At 38.8% G+C, this 18,604-nt stretch overlaps 1 protein-coding gene across 10 annotated transcripts in view; it reads right to left on the bottom strand.

Moving 5' to 3' along the window:
• LOC109623319 (uncharacterized) overlaps positions 1 to 18,604 on the bottom strand; it is an 83,640-nt gene that overhangs the window by 51,924 nt on the left and 13,112 nt on the right. For 3 of the 10 annotated variants that reach the window (XR_009995684.1, XM_062842754.1, XM_062842755.1), the window contains exon 1: positions 14,154 to 14,250. The exons of the other annotated variants lie outside the window; for them this stretch is intronic. Coding sequence is in view for 2 of the 3 variants with exons in the window: in XM_062842754.1 (XP_062698738.1) it covers positions 14,154 to 14,235 (82 nt within the window). In the remaining variant the exon portion in view is untranslated. Of the gene's footprint in view, positions 1 to 14,153; positions 14,251 to 18,604 lie in introns of those variants that run through there. 10 annotated transcript variants of the gene reach the window in all.

Below are 18,604 nucleotides of genomic sequence, written 5' to 3'. Positions count from 1 at the left end.
ATTTGCCAATCATTAATCGGTTTCACTGATCTTCGATATGCAATGTATTAATACCTATCATAATCTGTTGAAGTTTTAATCCCACAGCTATTCTAAGGCCTCCGAAGTACTCCGAAGTTTGTGTCACAAATCCAACATTCTAAACTAAATTTTATACACGTAATTGATCGTAGAACATAGTCTACGATACTCAAAAAGCCTCCAAGCACCCCTTGAAAATTCATGGTACATGAATTGGGTGATCTGGGTCATCCAAACTATCCTGGAATTCATTTTCTTAAAAACTACAATATCTACCGTCATTTGTTAGTACTCTGTTTAAGAAATTTAGTCACGTTGATGTCCATTAGACCTCGCAATGCTACGAGCAACTCGATAGTGTGGTAGTTGGCCGTTCCGTGAAATACAAATGGCCTCCAATACACTTTGGAGTTTGAGTTACGATATCTACATACTTTATCATGCTTAAAATGTAAAAAGGCTCTACTTTTGTTTCTCTTCACTCTATCGGCATAATTCTTTCACGATTGTGTCTGTTACTTGTATTAAGATATCTCTATGTGTTGCTATTTGGGTGTCCACTAGCATAAAAATAGACCCAATGTATTTTGAAGTATGGGTCTTTCTTTGAAACTTTGGATATTTTTATTTTATCGAATGCTCGCGGAATATAAACTACGCTACTCTCCGAGCCTCAGAGTGCAATTTTGATAACTTAGCAACATTCACTTGGTAATCTAGGTCATTTAAACTATTCTGGAATTCCTCAAAGAATCCTTCTAGGTATACCTCCAACAATTTCTCCAGAAATTCCTCCAAGAATTCTGCCAAGAAATTCTCCAAGCATTCCTCCAAAAATTCCTCCAAGAATTTCTTCAGCAATTCCCCCAAAAATTCCACTACGAATTTCTTCAAGAACCCCTCTAGGAATTTCTCCAGAAATTCTTCCAATTACTCCAGGGATTCATCCGAGATTACTTTCAGGCATTTCTCCGGAAGTTCCTCTAGGAATTCGAGAAGAAATTTTTCAAGGAATTTCTACAGAAATTACATCAGGAAATCCTCCAGGAACGTCCTCAGGATTTTTTTTCAAGAATTCCTCCAAAAACATCTCCATGAATACCTTCAAGATCTTTTAGTAATCCTTTAGAAATTCATCCAGAAAATACTCCTGGGATTACTCAAATGATTCGTTCAGGAATTCCTTCAGGGATTTCCTTAGAAATTCATCCAAAAAAATCTTCAGGAATTACACCAATTCTTCCTCCCGAAATTTATCAAGGAACTCCTTGATAAATTCTTCTTGTACTTCCATTAGTAAATCCTCCAGAAATTCCCCCAGATATTACTCCGTAAATTCCTCTTATAATATATTTAGGAATTCCCCCAAGAATTCCTCCAGGGTTTCCACCATAAATTCCTCAAGGAATTTCTCCAAGAATACAACCAGCAATTCCTCCAAGATACAGGGGATAGACAAAATGATCGGGACAGGTAAAATTGTCACTTTTCGAAAAATGTTCAACTAGCAGTAACTTTTCGAAAAGTGCATCAAATATTCTCAAATTTCTACTGTAAGTTCCTCAACTAGTTGTGTATCAGTGGCCCGAATTTGGAAAAGATCGGGCCATTTTCTACGAAGTTATAGAGATTCTTGAAAAAGCTAAAATTATCAGATAGCCAACTTTGAGCTGTTATATCTCCGGATTTAATGAACCGATTGCAATGAAATTTTGACCGTACATGACTTATATAATGAACTCTAGAAAACATTTAACTTAACTTGAAATTTGTTACAAGAGAAAAAGTTATAGAGATTTAATATTTTTTGTGATTTTTTAGCAAATTGGTCTATTTTTAATATGTATTTCATTACTTTTCCAATTTATTAGCGGCTATGTTGTTACATTCCTTCAAAACACATTTTTATAAGAGTCAATTAGAGGGATATTAAATGAACTAAAATTTGCATCTTGAATTTTGAAACGATGTAGAAGTTTTAGATAATTTGGTGTTTTATTAGAAAAATAATCTAATCGTTATAATTTTCTTCCGTGTTAAGAATTTTAAGTTAAGTCAACGATTTTCCATAGCTCATTATATAAGTCATAAATGGTCAAATTTTCATTGCATTCGGTTCATTGCATTCGGTTCATTGAATCCGGAGATATAACAGCTCAAAGTTGGCTATCTGATAATTTTACCTTTTCCAAGAATCTTTACAACTTCGTGGAGAACGACCCGATCTTTTCCAAATTTGGAGTGGCAAAGTGAAAATTTTGCCTGTCCCGATCATTTTGTCTATCCCCTGTACTTGCCTAGAATTCTACCAAGAATCCCTCCAGGAATTCCTTCAAAACTCCTACAGGACCTTTCCCAAGAATTTCACCAGGGGTCCCTCTAAGACTTCTGCCAAGAATCACTTCAGAAATTTCCTCTGAAATACCTCCAGGGATTTTTTCAACCAATTCCTTCAAGAATTCATCAAATACTCCTGGAATAACTTCTTCCAAGTATTCTTCCAAGAATTTCTCAAGGAACTACTCCAAGAATTCCTTCAGAATTTTTTCCCACAATTTCTCCAGATATTTCTTCAAAACTTCTGCTAAGAATTCCTCCAAGAATCCGTCCAAGAATTTCTTAAGATATTCCTTCAAGAATTCCGACAGGAACACTAAAAATTATTTCTCCAAGACCTGCTCCAATACTTCTGTCAAAAATTACTCCAAGAATCCCTCCAGAAATTTTCCCAGAGATTCCTGTATAAATTCTTCTAGGAATATCTCCAGAGATTTTTCTCTCAGGAAATCCCTTAAAAACCTTCCAGAAATGCCTAAGGGAATCCCCCAGGAATTCCTCCAACAATTCCTTCAGGAAATCCTCCAAGAATTCTTCCAAGACATCTGCCAAGAATTTCTCCAACAATCCCTTCTAGAATTCCCTTCCATGAGTTCCTTCAGGATTTTTTCTTTCAAGAAATTCACCAAGAATCTCTCTAGGAATTTCTCCAGGAATTTCTTGAAGAATTCTTTCAGAAATTCCTCCAAGAATTCCTACAAGATTTCTTCCAGGAATTCCTGCGAGTATTTCTTGAAGAAATTTCTGGAGAAAATCTTGGTGGGATTCCTGGAAGAATTCATGTAGTATTTTGTGAAGGAATTTTTGAGAGAATTTTCTGGGGGAGTTCTTAGAGGAATTCCTGAAGGATTTCCTTGAGAAATTCATGGAGGAATTTTCGAAGTTTATTTTTTATTTTTATTTTTTGAAGGCTCCTGAAAGATCTCCTGGAGTATATCCTGTAAGACTTCATGGAGTAATTCTTGGAGGAATTCCTAAAATAATTCCTAGAGGAAGTCACGCGAGGAGTTCCTAAAGTATGTCCCGGAGCAATTCCTGAAGTTTTTCCTAAAAAATTCTTGTAGAATTCTGGAGGAATTACCGAAGGAATTCCTGGAGTAATTCCTTGAGGAATTTCTGGAGAAATTCCTGTAGTAATTCCTAAAGCAATTCCTGCAGTTATTACTGGAGGAACTCCTGGAATAGTTTCTTTAGGAATTCCTGGATTTTTCTTGCACGAATTCCTGGAGTGGTTCACGGGACAATTCCTAGAGGAATTCCTGTAGTACATATTTATTTCCGGGAGGAATACCCTGGCAAGCCTCGTTGGATACATGTACGACTCATGCTGTAAAAATCATCATTTTGCAACTCATTGCATAAATTGCTATTTGTTGTGCAAATCGGGTAACTATCATAAAATCAAGCAAATGAACTTCATCTTTCATAAACAAGCTTTTTGTAGGATTACTATGAAATTCCTGCCGGTGATTGACACATTCCACAGTTGTGACACAATGTCACCAAACGGCGACGCCGTCATTCTCAAAGCGTCACCAATTACTGACTGGATGTTCGGCGACTGGCGCAGTTCGGTTGTGTTGTGGTTTATTGCAGTCGGCTTCGGTGGTGGTATTTCTGCATGCATGATAGTGGAAGGAACTATTTTTGTACCAAACACATCATCATCATCATCCATCGAGCGAACTACGGCGGCCGGGCACCGGCTGCCCGGCGACGAAACATCAACAGTGCGGCAGCAGTCGAGCGCGAAACCATCGCGATTATTTATATTGCTGAAACTATGACTGGGTGCTGATGTCATAAGGTCAAACACGCCGAGTGCGCGATTTACACACATGTATTATATGTGTTTCACGAAGTAGACACATCATCGCCAACAAGCCAAGCGATATTGATTTCGGCAGCGCCCGTCCAAGGGGTTTATCTCCTTGGGTGACCGCGCTGGGTGAAATGGTGAATCACGCTGTCGTGAATCGTAGCGATAACCCTATACATACCTACTTGAACACCTGTATGCAGGTCAGCCTTTTCTGGCGACCTGAACAGGTGTTCTAATGTGTATTACAATGCACTGGGACAAAGTTTTATCAGCCCTAATCAATCAATTGTATTCTAACATGTGTGAACATCAGGTCCGGTCATTGATTGTGAGCAACAGGGCTTGTTCATGTTTTTTTTTCGACTTCCCAGAGCAGTTAGTATCATCGTGCCTATTGTATGACATCTTCATTCTGGCGTAACATCTCATCGCGGGCTGAATAAATTGGCTCTTAATAAGTTTGAGGCTTTAAAGAAGTGCGGCAAATTGCTACCACTTTTGATTCGTACACGCTCAGAAAACCGTTCTGATAAACGTGAACAAACAAACGCAAATATGAGAACAAGCAAATATACACCGTGAACTGGAACTAGTTCCAGCTGTCAGTATGGGCGTTCTAGAAAACGTGAAATCTAGTTCACGGTGTACATTTCTTATTGTTGTTATCGTTGCTATGCATAGTTCTCGTTTGTTCCCGTTGCCGTGACTGGGAGTTCACGTATATCGGAACGGATTTATTTGCGTGTATGCAGAATGCTCCAGGTTCAATCCCTGGCTATCCTTTTCCTCCGACATTGATTTTTTTTTTCTATCTATCTATCTATTGACGGGTTCTATTTCCGGTTGGCACAAGAACTTTCTGTAAAGTACTTGATTTTCTTGGGCATAGTATCTTTGTGCCTGCACGATATACACATGCAAAATGATCATTGGCAGAGGAAGCTCTCAGTCGAAAATTGTGGAATAGCTTATAGGACTCTTTGGCTTTATTCCAGTTCTCATGTTACGTCAAGATGAAAAAGAAGTATCGCCTTTTTGGATTAAAGCTCTTCATCCACGTTGGCCGAAAGCAGCCCGACAACGAAGCTCGGCTTCACCGGAATCCGCCACAACTGCCTCTAAAGGACTGGCGACAAGCCACGGGAAGAGAAGAACGCTTAGCTAGTGTTGATCACCATTTCTGAACCAGCAAATAAGTGGTAACCGTTCATACCTTGAGGAACTTGAATCTACCAACGCAAACGATCGAGCTAGAAGATGCAGCGAAAAAGTTTTCCTGTATGCACCCAAGCAACCAGAAGTTCAGATAAGAGGGTACTTTATGAGCTAAGCAGCTTGTTGGAGGTTGCTCTTTACCCTTCTAAGCAGCTTAATTTTTAAGTAATTTCTGAACTTGAAAGTTCACATAAGGAAGTCGGATAGCCTTCTAAGCAGCTTATGACGGAACTTCCTCAAAATGAATGTGAAAACAAAAATGTACTTTTCAGTTTCATCACACCTTGTTGTTGCTTGTATTATTAAGGAAAGCATGTGTTCCTTACTTTATATATTTATTTACTTATGCATGGCACTTCTATGTAGATTTGAACCGGGACCTCCTGCGTGATAAGCTGCCGTCAACCCATTGCGCTGCTACAGATACATGATATGAATAAATTAACTTCGCTACTGTACAAGTTTGCAAACATAGATGTCGACAGAGTATTTATTCTAGTCAGATTTCATCCGCTTTGCACTTAATCGCAATTGTGGTGTCGGGGTAGAGTGTAAGGCTCTAACGCAGCGACTATCGGTTCGAATCTGGTGGGCGTCATTTTTTTTTTCATTTATACTTAACTAGAAAGTTCCAACAAAGCTCCGAGTAGCATCTTAAGCAGCTTTCAAATTCCAAGAAGTTCAGATAAAGTTCCGAATGGAACTTTCTAGCTGCTTAAGAAGCTAACAATGAGCTTTGCTGGAACTCATGTGCGAAGTTCCAGCAACGCTCATTGTTAGCCTCTTAAGCAGCTAGAAAGATCCGTTCGGAACTTTATCTGAACTTTGTGGATCCAAAACCGTGTGAACGAAACAACTTTCCAGCAGAACATGGAGGAAGGTGCCTACACCATTTTGAGTCCTGAAGCTCCCACCCGGTTGAACAGCAATCATCAATTTTTCAAAAGCAGTTTACTTTCTCTAAGTCACAAAACCGTCATTGAAAATAATTTCATTGTTAGGCAGATGGTGGCCAGAGTGCAGTGTTAAAGTTTTATTAACATTGTTTGAGATTTCAGCGAGAAAACTGCTTTTGAGGTTTTGCTAAATGATGATGATTTGTTTCCTCTTAATTTGCCTCGCTGTATCTTATTTTCGGTGTTCATAAGGTAGTTCAAGTCAGTAAATGCCAAAAAAGACATGCTCTGCTTTTTAGAATGTCTTGAATTGAAACTTATTATTGATTGATTTAGCTATATTATAGAGACTTTCAGCCCTTGGCTGGGAACTTATTCTCTAAAAATTGTTAATCTTATGAAAGGTGTTTGTAACCGCGATTTGAATTTGGGATGGATCAACGGATTTGCTTTTTTTGCCTTGCCACTGTTTCCTGGGCTGTTTTGCTGGTCCAGGACTTATACGTCTTCATGCGGAGAAATTTTTGAGAAAATCGACCGGAATGTAAGATAAACGTGAAAATATGGCCCACCATTTTGTGAAGAATATCTTTAAAAAATCAATAGACAGTACGAAGCTTGTCGAGAGTGCTAGCTTTTTTAGAATTCTTTACGGTAAAATTGTACGGTAAAAATATTTGTATGATATTTATTACGAAAAATTATCATTTTTCAAAAATCTCGCCGGGGCGACCTCTAAACGTCATTTTTGAAAGTTGCCGTCATACAAAAGTTTGTTTCTATCACCCTTAGCTATCATTTGTAGGGTGAGCCCCCAAGCTTTTTGACCATGTGCAATTTTGGGACACCCTAATGCTGAGCCAGGCCGGCACTTCATTAGAAGAACATGCTTCCAATCTTTATCCGATCGCCATCGACAACATCTTGAACTTGAAACTCAAGAACTTGAGCCCTCAGTTCTACAAACATCTGGCACTGATCTTTAATCAAATGCCTCCGACTTAGCTACTTCCCCTCGTCCGGAAACCTGGGAAGGATCCCTCCTTTCCTAAAAGCTATCGGCCGATTAGCCTTTTCTCAGTGGTTTCAAAGCTCCCTGAAAAGGCGATCTACAGAAGCTTACGCGGTCGTTCCGCCGTGCGTAACCAGACCAGAGTGACCAACATTCTACGGGCGGAACAAGTCTGTATCCAAATCCAAAACATCCGCCATGGCCTTACTCGACGTTGAAAAAGCTTTTGAAAACGTCTGGCACTGTTATATTCCAGGTCATCCTCTTCCCCAATTCTAATCTTCCAGAATCAACAAACCTACCCTCAATGGTTCAGCGGTGGAATACTCGCATGTACCTGATTATCTAGGCCTCGTCTTAGACTTAGACAGCAAGCTGCTGTTCAGACCGCAGGTGGACAAGACGGTCATCAAATGTAACATCTTGCCAAATGCACTTGAACCTCCCATCAACCGGGAGTCAACCTCGCCACAGAAAAACGAGCTTGCGTCTACAAACAGATCATTATGCCAGTCTGGGAGAGCTGCGCCAAAATCCACCATTCGAAACTCCAACGAGCTCAAAATAACTTCCTACGGATCATTCTCAACACTCCTCCGAGGATAAGAACATCCAAGGTTCACCATCTGGCCGAAATAAAAAACACTCGATGAGCGCTTTGGTGTGTATATCGATCGGTACAGAGCACGTTGCCTTAACTCCGATAAACAGGTCATTCTCACCTCGTTCCCAATTCCTAGAATAACAAATTTTGCATAGTATGTAGTTTTGTATATACATAAGTGACCCGATTTTGTCAGCCCCTTTTCGGAACACGTTTTATGCTCACTTCAAAAACTTGACCAGTTTTCCAAACTTTTTATCCCTCTGCGTTCTGCATCTCAGCTGTAGTTTGATGATAAATATTAATAAATTGCTTGAAATGTGACCGTAAGATAATGGGAGCAAAAAATTTGTCGCAAAATGGGGCTGACAAAATCGGGTCCTTACTGTAGTAGTAAGGTTTTCAGATTCTTTCCTATTCTTCTTTTTTTAATCCTACCAGAGCACCAGAGGAGCGAAATTGTTAAACTAGAATATCAAATTTATACTAAGAATCAGTGCAGTGTCAATCTATCATATGGTCGGCGTTAAGTCAGACCGGACCACCGGTTTTTCAATGATTTTGGAAAAATGTCCTGCAAGCACATGGAACATCAAATCAAACGCATTATTTTCCGAAATACTATAATTATTCTATATAATGATACATCTGCATAAAAAAAAACATCGAAAAGCTCTAACTGAACGTCGACCACATTACACCTACAAGTTATGCCCGGCATTCATGCACCAATGCGTTAAGCTATATGCTGAGGGGATCTAGTTGGAGAGCCAGTGAATGATGGAAATGAAGTGTTTTTGCAAATATTTCATTAGGTGCATCGTTTATTTCAAATAAGTACAGATGCAGGCGAGATTTAATACGTTCAACTACCTGAATAATCAACTTGCAGCTCTGCGCGAGTCAAGCTACAAATACTAGCCCTGCCGCATTGCCATGCAAAGTTATAAAAGAAGTTATATTTTCTCAAAATGTACGTATATGGCCTCCAAATTTGTGCGAATAGAGCATATTTGGTGCATCTTATACAATGTGTTTTAGACGGATAAGAGTTCACTTTACACAGTTTCAGCAGAATTATGTGAATCGATTTGTTGGCTGGGGTACCACTGCTTTCATATTTGCGATTGCGCAAAGGACGACGAATTACACGATGCTTTGGATAGTTCTTTGCTGTCGAAGAGAATGGAGTAAAACACTTCGAAACTACTCTCAGCCCTGAATAAAACAGCAAGCTCAGAAATTGCTGAAGACTACAACAGAACGACTTGACCACTTCGAGACAGATCTGCTATGAAAGACGAACGGTATAGAGTTACCAGGCAGCTTCAGCATGGTGGTACGAAGACATCAATGCCTGCAACGGAGGATGCAACGTCTTTCGGATCTGAAGAAGAACATCAGTCTACTAGAAAAGGGCATTGGTCAAAATGATCTAGGGGCCGTGGATCCCAGGTGAATTTGGTTGAACATGAGAGGGTGCGTTTTAAAGTTTCTGGTGTAGGTAACGCTTGAAATGTCTTGTTGAAAGTTCCGGACCAACTTACATTGTTAACGGCTGTACTGTTCCGGTTTTGGCGCTGTATTCTATTGCGACATTTGCACCCATTTAGATTTGGCTCGAATTCATTATTATCACACACAACTTCGCATCGGCTTGCCGTACACATGTTCGGTTGAGTTCATGACAGCTGACAGGGGTGTCGGATGCACAACAGGTAAACAAAACTAGTGTGAAATGTCGGTGGGAGATGATGATTCAGTGGATTCTCATATTACCACAGTAGTCTAAACATTAATGAGTTTAAGTGTAGACTTAGCATTTAAGTTAAAATACACGTTAATACAAACAAAAAAAAAAAACATTAATGAGAAACCCAATGTTATTGCTATGTATCCCAAGTATGTATTAGCTATTAGTAGTCTATTAGGGGTCTCCAGTTAGTCTAGTAGTTAAGGCTATGGATCGCCAATCCGGAGACGGCGGGTTCAATTCCCGTTCCGGTCGGGAAAGTTTTCTCGACTCCCTGGGCATAGTGTATCATTGTACTTGCCTCACAATAGGGGTGATACACAAATTATGTCACGCAAAAATCGACCTTTTTCAACACCCCCCCCTCCCCCCTATGTCATACTTTTTGTATGGGACCTCAATATTTTATGTAAGGGTCGTCACGCTCTGCGAAACCCCCCCTCCCCCCTAAAAGCGTGACGTAATTTGTGTACGGCCCCATATACAAATTCATGCAATGGCAGGTAAAGAAAGCCCTTCAATTAATAACTGTGGAAGTGCTCAAAGAACACTAAGTTGAAGCGAGGCAGGCCAAGTCCCATTGGGGACGTAGAGCCATAAAGAAGAAGAAGAAGATATTGAGCCATTGTTTCATCAAGTGGGCATTCAACCTAAAGATAGAAACTCTCTGTTCTTCCTGTAGAGCAAAACTCCCGATGGACCAGTAGAAATTTATCTTATGAACGGCGCCACCGAAGGAATCACTATGTGTATATCGTGAAATCGAAAAGGAGTTCCAAGGGAGACTATTTACCGAACCCGAGATGGGTATACTATCCCAATCATTTCCACCGCTTGATTGATATTACTATCCAGTCAAAACAATGGGATAGAATCAGAACATGACTAAAAGTAACAGTCTACAGCGTTCAAAGCATTTCAGAAGAACACAAAAGTTCAAACTGATAGGTCTGAAAGCTTCTTCAGAAACTTCCATGATTTAGAACGTTGTATTTGGAGACTCTCCAGATTTTTTTTAATGACATTTCCTAGCCCTTTTTGGGTATAGAGTATTGGAAGTGTTTACAGAACATTAGGCTGAGAAGAAAGCTTTGTTCCAGTGAGGATGTTACCCCATAAAATTAAAAGATGAAACTGGAATATAGACGCATTTTCAGTTGACTTTTCCAACGAATAAATCAATTGTGACAATGCATACATGTGTGGTAGATGGTTTACGAATGACGAGAGTAGTACTGATGGCATTGTTGACAAGCACGCATGCTCGAGGTATGACACGCGAGTTTGCAATTACATTGTTGCTGCAAGTAACAAGCCCTGGATTCTTGTATTAAATACACTTGAACTGTACCATTTTGCAAAAGTCCGCAAAGATTGATCGTTACTGGCTGCTCTTTTATGCCTAATATCAATGATTATCTTCAAACGGGCCCGAACAGCCAGTACTGCAAGTGTATACGAAGGGCAACAGTGCTTAAGGTGGGTAAAATCAAATCACAATAAACAGGTGTGCGCGCCTATGTAGGCGTACGGAGGCAATCAACACGTAGTTGCCGATATTGCACACTACACACCACACCAAGGCGGAAAGAGTTCGTAAATATCTGAGCCGAAATTCGGCATGCTGCCACGACTGTTCTTAGTTGTTGCAGCTAGGTACCACCACGCTTCACATGGCGGCAGCTGGCGTGGTGTTTTCCTCAATGAGAAGATATGTGGGGGAGGGAAGAACCGAGATTTTCCAATCGAGAGAGTGAGTGTGTTGTACCTCACAGAGATGTGCTCTTGCGATTTGAAGCACTCACAAGAGTTACAATATGTACTCAGATGGTGAGTTATAAGAGAAATTATTGCTATGAAAACAACCCACTACAAATACAGCCCACTTGAGCAGTCACTTAGCATACCAATGTTAATGGTGGGCTTGCTACTTACTACTAAACTGCTTCGAAAAGTTTGGTGTTCTAATCTTCTAGTCATTAGGACTAGCCGTAGTTTTCAAATGTGTTGGATTGTACTGAAGAAGGCGAAGTGAGTGGGAATCAGAAGCGATGATGACAAATTCGCCGCTCCTGCACGGTTATTGCCGTGCGTCTATAAACAGCAGAGCAAGTTGGCAGACAGAGGCAGTATCTACTCCTCTGTCTGAGTATATATGAACAACTGCTTTTAGTTGATTGTTTTTTCAACGAGATAAATGTACACGACGTGTTATAGGTAACAACAGTTAATTCCGTGCCGTTATTATGTTCTGCGGGATTGTTGTTCTTAGGGGATTTGAGGCAAAATGGACACATGGGTAAAAATGATAACACAGCGCAACATTTTTTTTTGTCTCAAGAGCAAACTTATGTGTCTCCGAAGGATTTTGGGCCGCTGAATCTGAATCCGGACTCCAACACGTCACAATTTTGAGCTATGCCTCAATTTTTAGGGCAAAATTGTATGTGATTTTGGGCTTTTTTGACTGCAAGCCATAAAGCATGGAAATAATTTTTTAAGCAATCAAAAGATTAATTGGTCAATTAACATCTAAATTAACGACTCATGCAAAATATTTCGTTTAACCTAATCAAATTTAATAGATTTAAACATTTTATGTTAGTATGAAAACTTGCATGCAACTTTTGGAGGGTGACTTGTATGGGAAATATCGTACCTAACATAAATCGCTTAAAACTATCAAATTCGATTTGGTAAAACGAAATATTTTGCATGAGTCGTTAATTCAGATATTAATTGACCAATTTACCTTTTGATTGCTTAAAAAAATATTTCCATGCTTAATGGCTTGCAGTCAAAAAGGCCCAAAATCGCATATTTTGCCCTATAAATTGAGGTATAGCTCAAAATTGTGACATGTTGGAGCAAATCTGAGCCCGGATTCGGATTCAGCGACCCAAAATCCTTCAGAGACACATAAGTTTGCTCTTGAGACAGACCAAAAGTTAATTTTTGTTACGCTGTGTATTCATGGTTTAATACAAATCGTTGAATTTTTAGCAGAAATAGAGATTGCATCACGGTTTGCACGGTATCGACACTATGCAGTAACATCCAAGATCATCCAATATGAACATATGTACATACCAGTCTTGTAAACATTCGACACTTTTCACTACCTTCATTTGGGCCTGTCCATAAACTACGTAGACTCTTAGGGGGGACGGGGGGGCCAGGCCAAAGTCTACGCTCCATACAAATTTCGAAAATTTTGTATGAACAAAAGTCTACGAGGGGGGAGGGGGGGTCTGAGATGACCGAGAAAAAGTCTACGTAGTTTATGGACAGCGCCTTTCGTTGCCGCAGTCGTGTGTCAGCTTGCTTTGTTACATTCGTGCGCTACCGTTACCTCTTATATCTGGAGCAACATTTGAAAAGGGCCCAAGAGGTCTTGTGTCTTTTTTCTAAAACGCTCCGTAGGGCATAACAGCAGCCCGCCCACGCAAATGAACACCGTTATCCGAAAGATCGATGTTTGCTCTATCTGATAACGGTCTTAGTTTTTGTGAATAAGCTGAGGGGGGCTCAGGAGCGACGTGTGAAGTCATTGTTTACCAATGCTTGTATGCCCTTTTCAAATGTTGCTCCAGATATACAACACGAGAGGTAGAACAAAGATCAATAAACATAAGAAAGATTCAAATCAATGTATGACACGAAGACATTTGCTTAATTCTAGCTTTTCGCATAGATTTTGAACCAATTTCGATTATGAATGTTAATATATTAGTTTATTCTTGCATGTTGCATTGAATACGACACACATATGGCCAACACAGGTCTCTTTATCGAAGGAGACAGGAATAACAAAAACCGAACCGTCTCCCTAAGACGCAATCGTGGTGAAGTGCATTCGTTTGACATTTTCGTACGGTAGTTTGATTGCTTGTGTTACGAATGTCGGAGTCCAAGAAGGCCGAATATCGACGAAAAGGTTCCAATGACTGTGATCTCTCACAAGATCGGTACATACTGAATTTAGGGCCTTTGGATCTACAGTCGTAACCCAGATTCCCCCAGTACATCTCAAACTTGGACGAGTGCATTATATGGGCTTAGAATTATTTATATGAAGAATTCCTTCCACAATTCTTCCTAGGAATTCTCTATGAATTCTTGCCAGCGTTATTGCTGTAGTGTATTCTGGAATTTCTCCTCGGATTCCTCATAGAACCCACCCGGAATTCTTACAAGGACTCTTCCCGGAATGTTTCCAGGGATTTATCCCGGTATTTATCTGACGATTTCTCGTGAAATTTCTTCATGGTTTCCTCCCGAAGTTCTTGGAATTGTTAACACAATTGAACCTCTCCTCTGCATATCCTACGATTATTTCAAGAATACATAGCTTTCATAGGAAAGATTAAGAGTTATGATTTTTCAGCCATCGATTTCTCCAACAGTTCAAGGTATTCCAATAAATAAGCCACTTTCATCTGACCCTGTTGCCCCATCCAGACGCAAACAAAGTGTCTCTCGTACGTACATACCTAGGAAATAACAACAATGAATCAACCCGTGTGCACTCACTCTACCATCGAATTTCACTCTCAGTCCCAACTGCTCGTCCATTCCACGCTGCTCCAAAACAAGTAAGCATGACGAACCCAGCGAACGTCAGGTACCTAGGTCTCTGTCCTGACTATCAGTAATCTAACATTGACTGTACATATGAGGCACTACTGCTGTATTGTACATACGTGTATGACCTAACAATGTGCGGTTCAACCGACAGAAGAAGCATGCGAAACGTGCGCGATTGCTGTTTGTTTTCTTTCTTTACAGTTTTTTTTTCTCCGCATTTGGTGGTCGATTCCACAAGTTAAGGTCAAACCGCATCAACAATAAACAAACATCGCGTTTAAAAGTGTGGTGTGGTACAGGGACCGGCAAAATAAGAGATCCATCATTTATAGTGGCAGAATAACATTGAATGAAATTTAATTTAAATCTTGGAATTTTCAAGACCAATAATTGAAAAGGCCACATCAACATTTTTTAAACAAACTTGTTTTTTGTCGACTTAGGGCCTTCTGAAGTTCACCCACAAACTTCACCACCACTAACAGAAAGCGCAAATCTGGAGCAACATTTGAAAAGGGCCAATGCTTGTGGTAAACAATAACTTCACACGACGCTCCCGAGAGCCCATCAGTTTATTCACAAAAACTAAGACCGTTATCAGATAGAGCAAACATCGATCTTTCGGAAAACGATGTTCATTTGCGTGGCGGGCTGCTGTTAGGCCCTATGAAGCGTTTTCGAAAAAAGACACAAGACCTCTTGGGCCCTTTTCAAATGTTGCTCCAGAAATATCGAGCTTTCTGTTAGTGGTGGTGAGACGCGTGGGTAGATCAGAAGGCTCTAAGTCGACAGAAACGTGTTGGTTTACGCAATGTTCATAAGGCCTATTTGTAAATTGTTGTAAATGGAAATTCGTGTCCTCTCTTAGATTCGAATCACATAAAAAGAGACCTCTGATATCAAGATTTAGAGGGAACGCCTCAAAGTAGGATTTTTGAGTAATAAAAAGATACTTTCTAATTTTCAACCGATTTTCATTTTTTTTTGCATGAATCTCTTTAAAATATAGTATCACAAACATTGATACTTTATTAATGGTTTGTTCACTACAAAAAAAACATCTACCGTCTACCCCCTTGGTTTGACCTTATCTAATCTGAACACCCCCTCTAATCTGCACATCGTTCAAACTAAAAATGGTTCAAATGTCATTCTGATCATGGAACGGAGTGAAACGGAACGCAGATTCAAAACAAAACAGCAAAAAGGATTACCATCACTGTGTTTTTCGATATCTACACGGTTACTAAAAGTTCAAATCAAAAAATGAACCCCGTTGGTTTGCATGAGGTGTCGTTCAAACCAACGGGGGTAGGCGGTACAATAGCGTGCTAATAGATTTGAAGCAGGTCAAGCAGTTGACCAGTCAGACTCTAAAGTTTAAATTATGAGTAAAAAGAAAAAAAAATGGAAAAAACTCATATTTTGCGTGATTTAGGAGTCTACAAGTTTATTTTCATGTTTATGTTTCATTATTCGAAACTATTCTCTGCGCCATTTTGCGCCGAAAAAAGTAACACGAGTTCAAAGTGACTCTATAAATATCAGTAATTTGTAAAAAACTTTGTAATTTTAAAAGCTAGCGTTTTTGAATGTTCAGCAAAAACATGTATTTTTACATTCCAAACAACTTTGTAGAAGACGAAAAAAATCTAAAAAGTCCCGTTAAAAAGTTATGATGAAATATATGATTTCTAGGGGTCATGCACATACAACGCAATATATCTCGTAAAGTATGAGATTCATCATTATGGCGTCTTTGACAAAGTTGTTCAAAATTGCACTTTGCACAACTTTGCCGAAGACATCAAACGTCTATCTGCATTTTTTGATTTTTTTTTATCTCACTTATAGGTGGATTGATCATTCAACTCTTTATGTCAAAAGATGCGCCTTATCTAATGTAGAAACTTCTCCGAAGAAACTATATGGCTAAAATCATCGGTTGAAACGTTATTAAAAAAGCGCACGAAATCGGCAAAATAAAACACTGTGGCATTATAAGACATTCTCAACGCTGGCGAGTTTGATGATATTCATTAAGTGATAAGCGATGCATAAAGTCACTGTCAAACACGATAAGGCCATGTGTAGAAGGCTGTGGTTTAAATCCTAAACTGTTTACAATCTGGTTCAACAGCATTGCACGTTAAGGCGAAACTGGATCCATTTCCTCATTTTTTGGTTTTTGATTTTTTATAAAATAACGAAGCAATATTTTCAAAATCGGTTTTCGTGCACATGTAGAGTATAGATCAAGGTATCTCCTGATTTTTTTTTCAGATGAAAAATGCTTTTCGTTTTTGCAGAAACCATTTTTGAACAAAATTATATAAAAAAATACAAAAGCATTCAAACAACTCCCCATGACGAAGAGAACAAAACTGCCGAAAATACACAATTTCCCTTATATGAATTAGGTGAGACAAATGTGTTAGTAGTTCAAGGGTTTACAGATGACTAGGTGACACTAGTGAGCATGTACATGTCATAGGGTAAAGTGGGGTAATTAGGCCACCGTAAGCAAAAGTTGACCAAAAATGCAGAAAACCACGATTAATCTCCCGCACATCGTATGGCCATAATTCTTGTAATACTACACTAGATGCATGAACAATGAACATATAATAGTCCAACAATGTTTATATTCCAAAATTTGATTATTGAAAAAAGTATGAATCAGCTGTAAGCCCTTGACCTACACTGAAAAAATAAGTCAGATTTCCATTGGATTAGCTATATGACTGTTATTAGATTTTGTAATGATTTTTTTTTCCGGAAATGCCACAACCTCGCCAAATTTATTTTTTTCAGCTTTTATTTCCGTATATTTTAGCATAGGCTAATTCTACACTACAAAATCTATGTGATATTTCTTTATAATTTAATGAACACACATATGATAACAGTCCATGTGAAAATTAGATGGAAACAAAGTGAAAAGTTTTTCCAGTGTACAGTACAACTTTGCCAGGATACTGAGATAAAAGGGACATAAATTGTGCACTTGTTCACTAGCGCCGCGTATCCGTTGAAATATTAATTTATCAGGTCACCTCGTTGAGCCCCTTGATATCCCAGGTGCCAAAGACACCCTATTAATAGATCATTTAAGTTTTGTAATATTTGGATTCACATTTGGCTGTTATGCCCAGTTCCATATATAGTGCGTTCTTCATAATGCGAAGGTCTTATAACATTCTAAATAAGTTTCTTTGGGCTTAACATGAATAAATGATTAGAAAATAATAGCAATCTCTCTTGATTAACGGCATTTGAAAAACGAGTTGTTTTATTCACCCGACGTTTCGACACGGGAATATTGTCTTTCTCAGGAGGGAAATAATTACTATCGTTTTGTGTCAATTGTTTTGTCTAACTGTAACTGTTCCTTTCTGTGTCGTTTTTGGTACATGACTTTGGAATCACTTTTAGTTCAATGTTTTATTTTTTTGCAATGACAGTAATACATAGCAGACAATTTCAGCATAGTATACAAATTAGGTGACACTAATATTGGCCATTTATGACCCCCTCCCTTCTCCTTGTATCGCTTTTTGTATGAAAACCCAAACATGTTTGTATGGATCGTAACGCTACGCTAGACTTTGCCACTACGTAATTTGTATACGATACGTCTCCCGTCTCCGAATGTTTAAACATTGAAAATTGAGAAAATAAAGTGTAAAAGCATCTTTTTATTGGTCTAAAATTTAACTTCTAGGCGTTTTCGCCACTTCTAAATCTCAATATGTTTGTCGCAAACTCAGCGGTTTCTCTTTTTATGTGATTTGAATCTAAGAGAACACACAAATTACAATGTTCAAAGACTTTTAAAGTATAAGTCACACCCCAATGCACAAATTTTATTATGTACATACAGTGACCGGCACAAAAAAGATCCACCATATAGATATTACAGTTTCTAGTGAAAAATACATGCAAAATTGATAAAATATATCTTTCAATGAATGCACTGCATCCATTTTACATTGTTTTAGTGATCTGTGTCGAAAAACATTTGGTTTTTGAGGAATAAAATGATTTCTGGAGCTCGATTTGAATAGGTCGTATGTACTTTTGTCGATATAAAATTCGATCAGTTTATTTTAGTCATTGTAGCAATATGGCAGATATTTTGCAAACTTTTAATGATGGAACAGGAAGCCTGTTTTGTGAGGATTCTGCTGTATGTATCAACTTTGCTCAATTTCAACGGTTTTCGCTATAATAAGCGAATCCAACTGATCGAATTTTTAATCGACAAAAGCACATACGACCTATTCAAATCGAGCTCCAGATTTCTGATAGGATTGGAAAAATTGCTTAAAAATTGGGTATGACAGAAAAAAAGATC

Source organism: Aedes albopictus, chromosome 3 (assembly GCF_035046485.1).
Source record: "Aedes albopictus strain Foshan chromosome 3, AalbF5, whole genome shotgun sequence".
NCBI classification, from domain to species: domain Eukaryota; kingdom Metazoa; phylum Arthropoda; class Insecta; order Diptera; family Culicidae; genus Aedes; species Aedes albopictus.
Note: the sequence above shows the minus strand (reverse complement) of the source record. Positions and strands in the feature narration are given on the sequence as shown.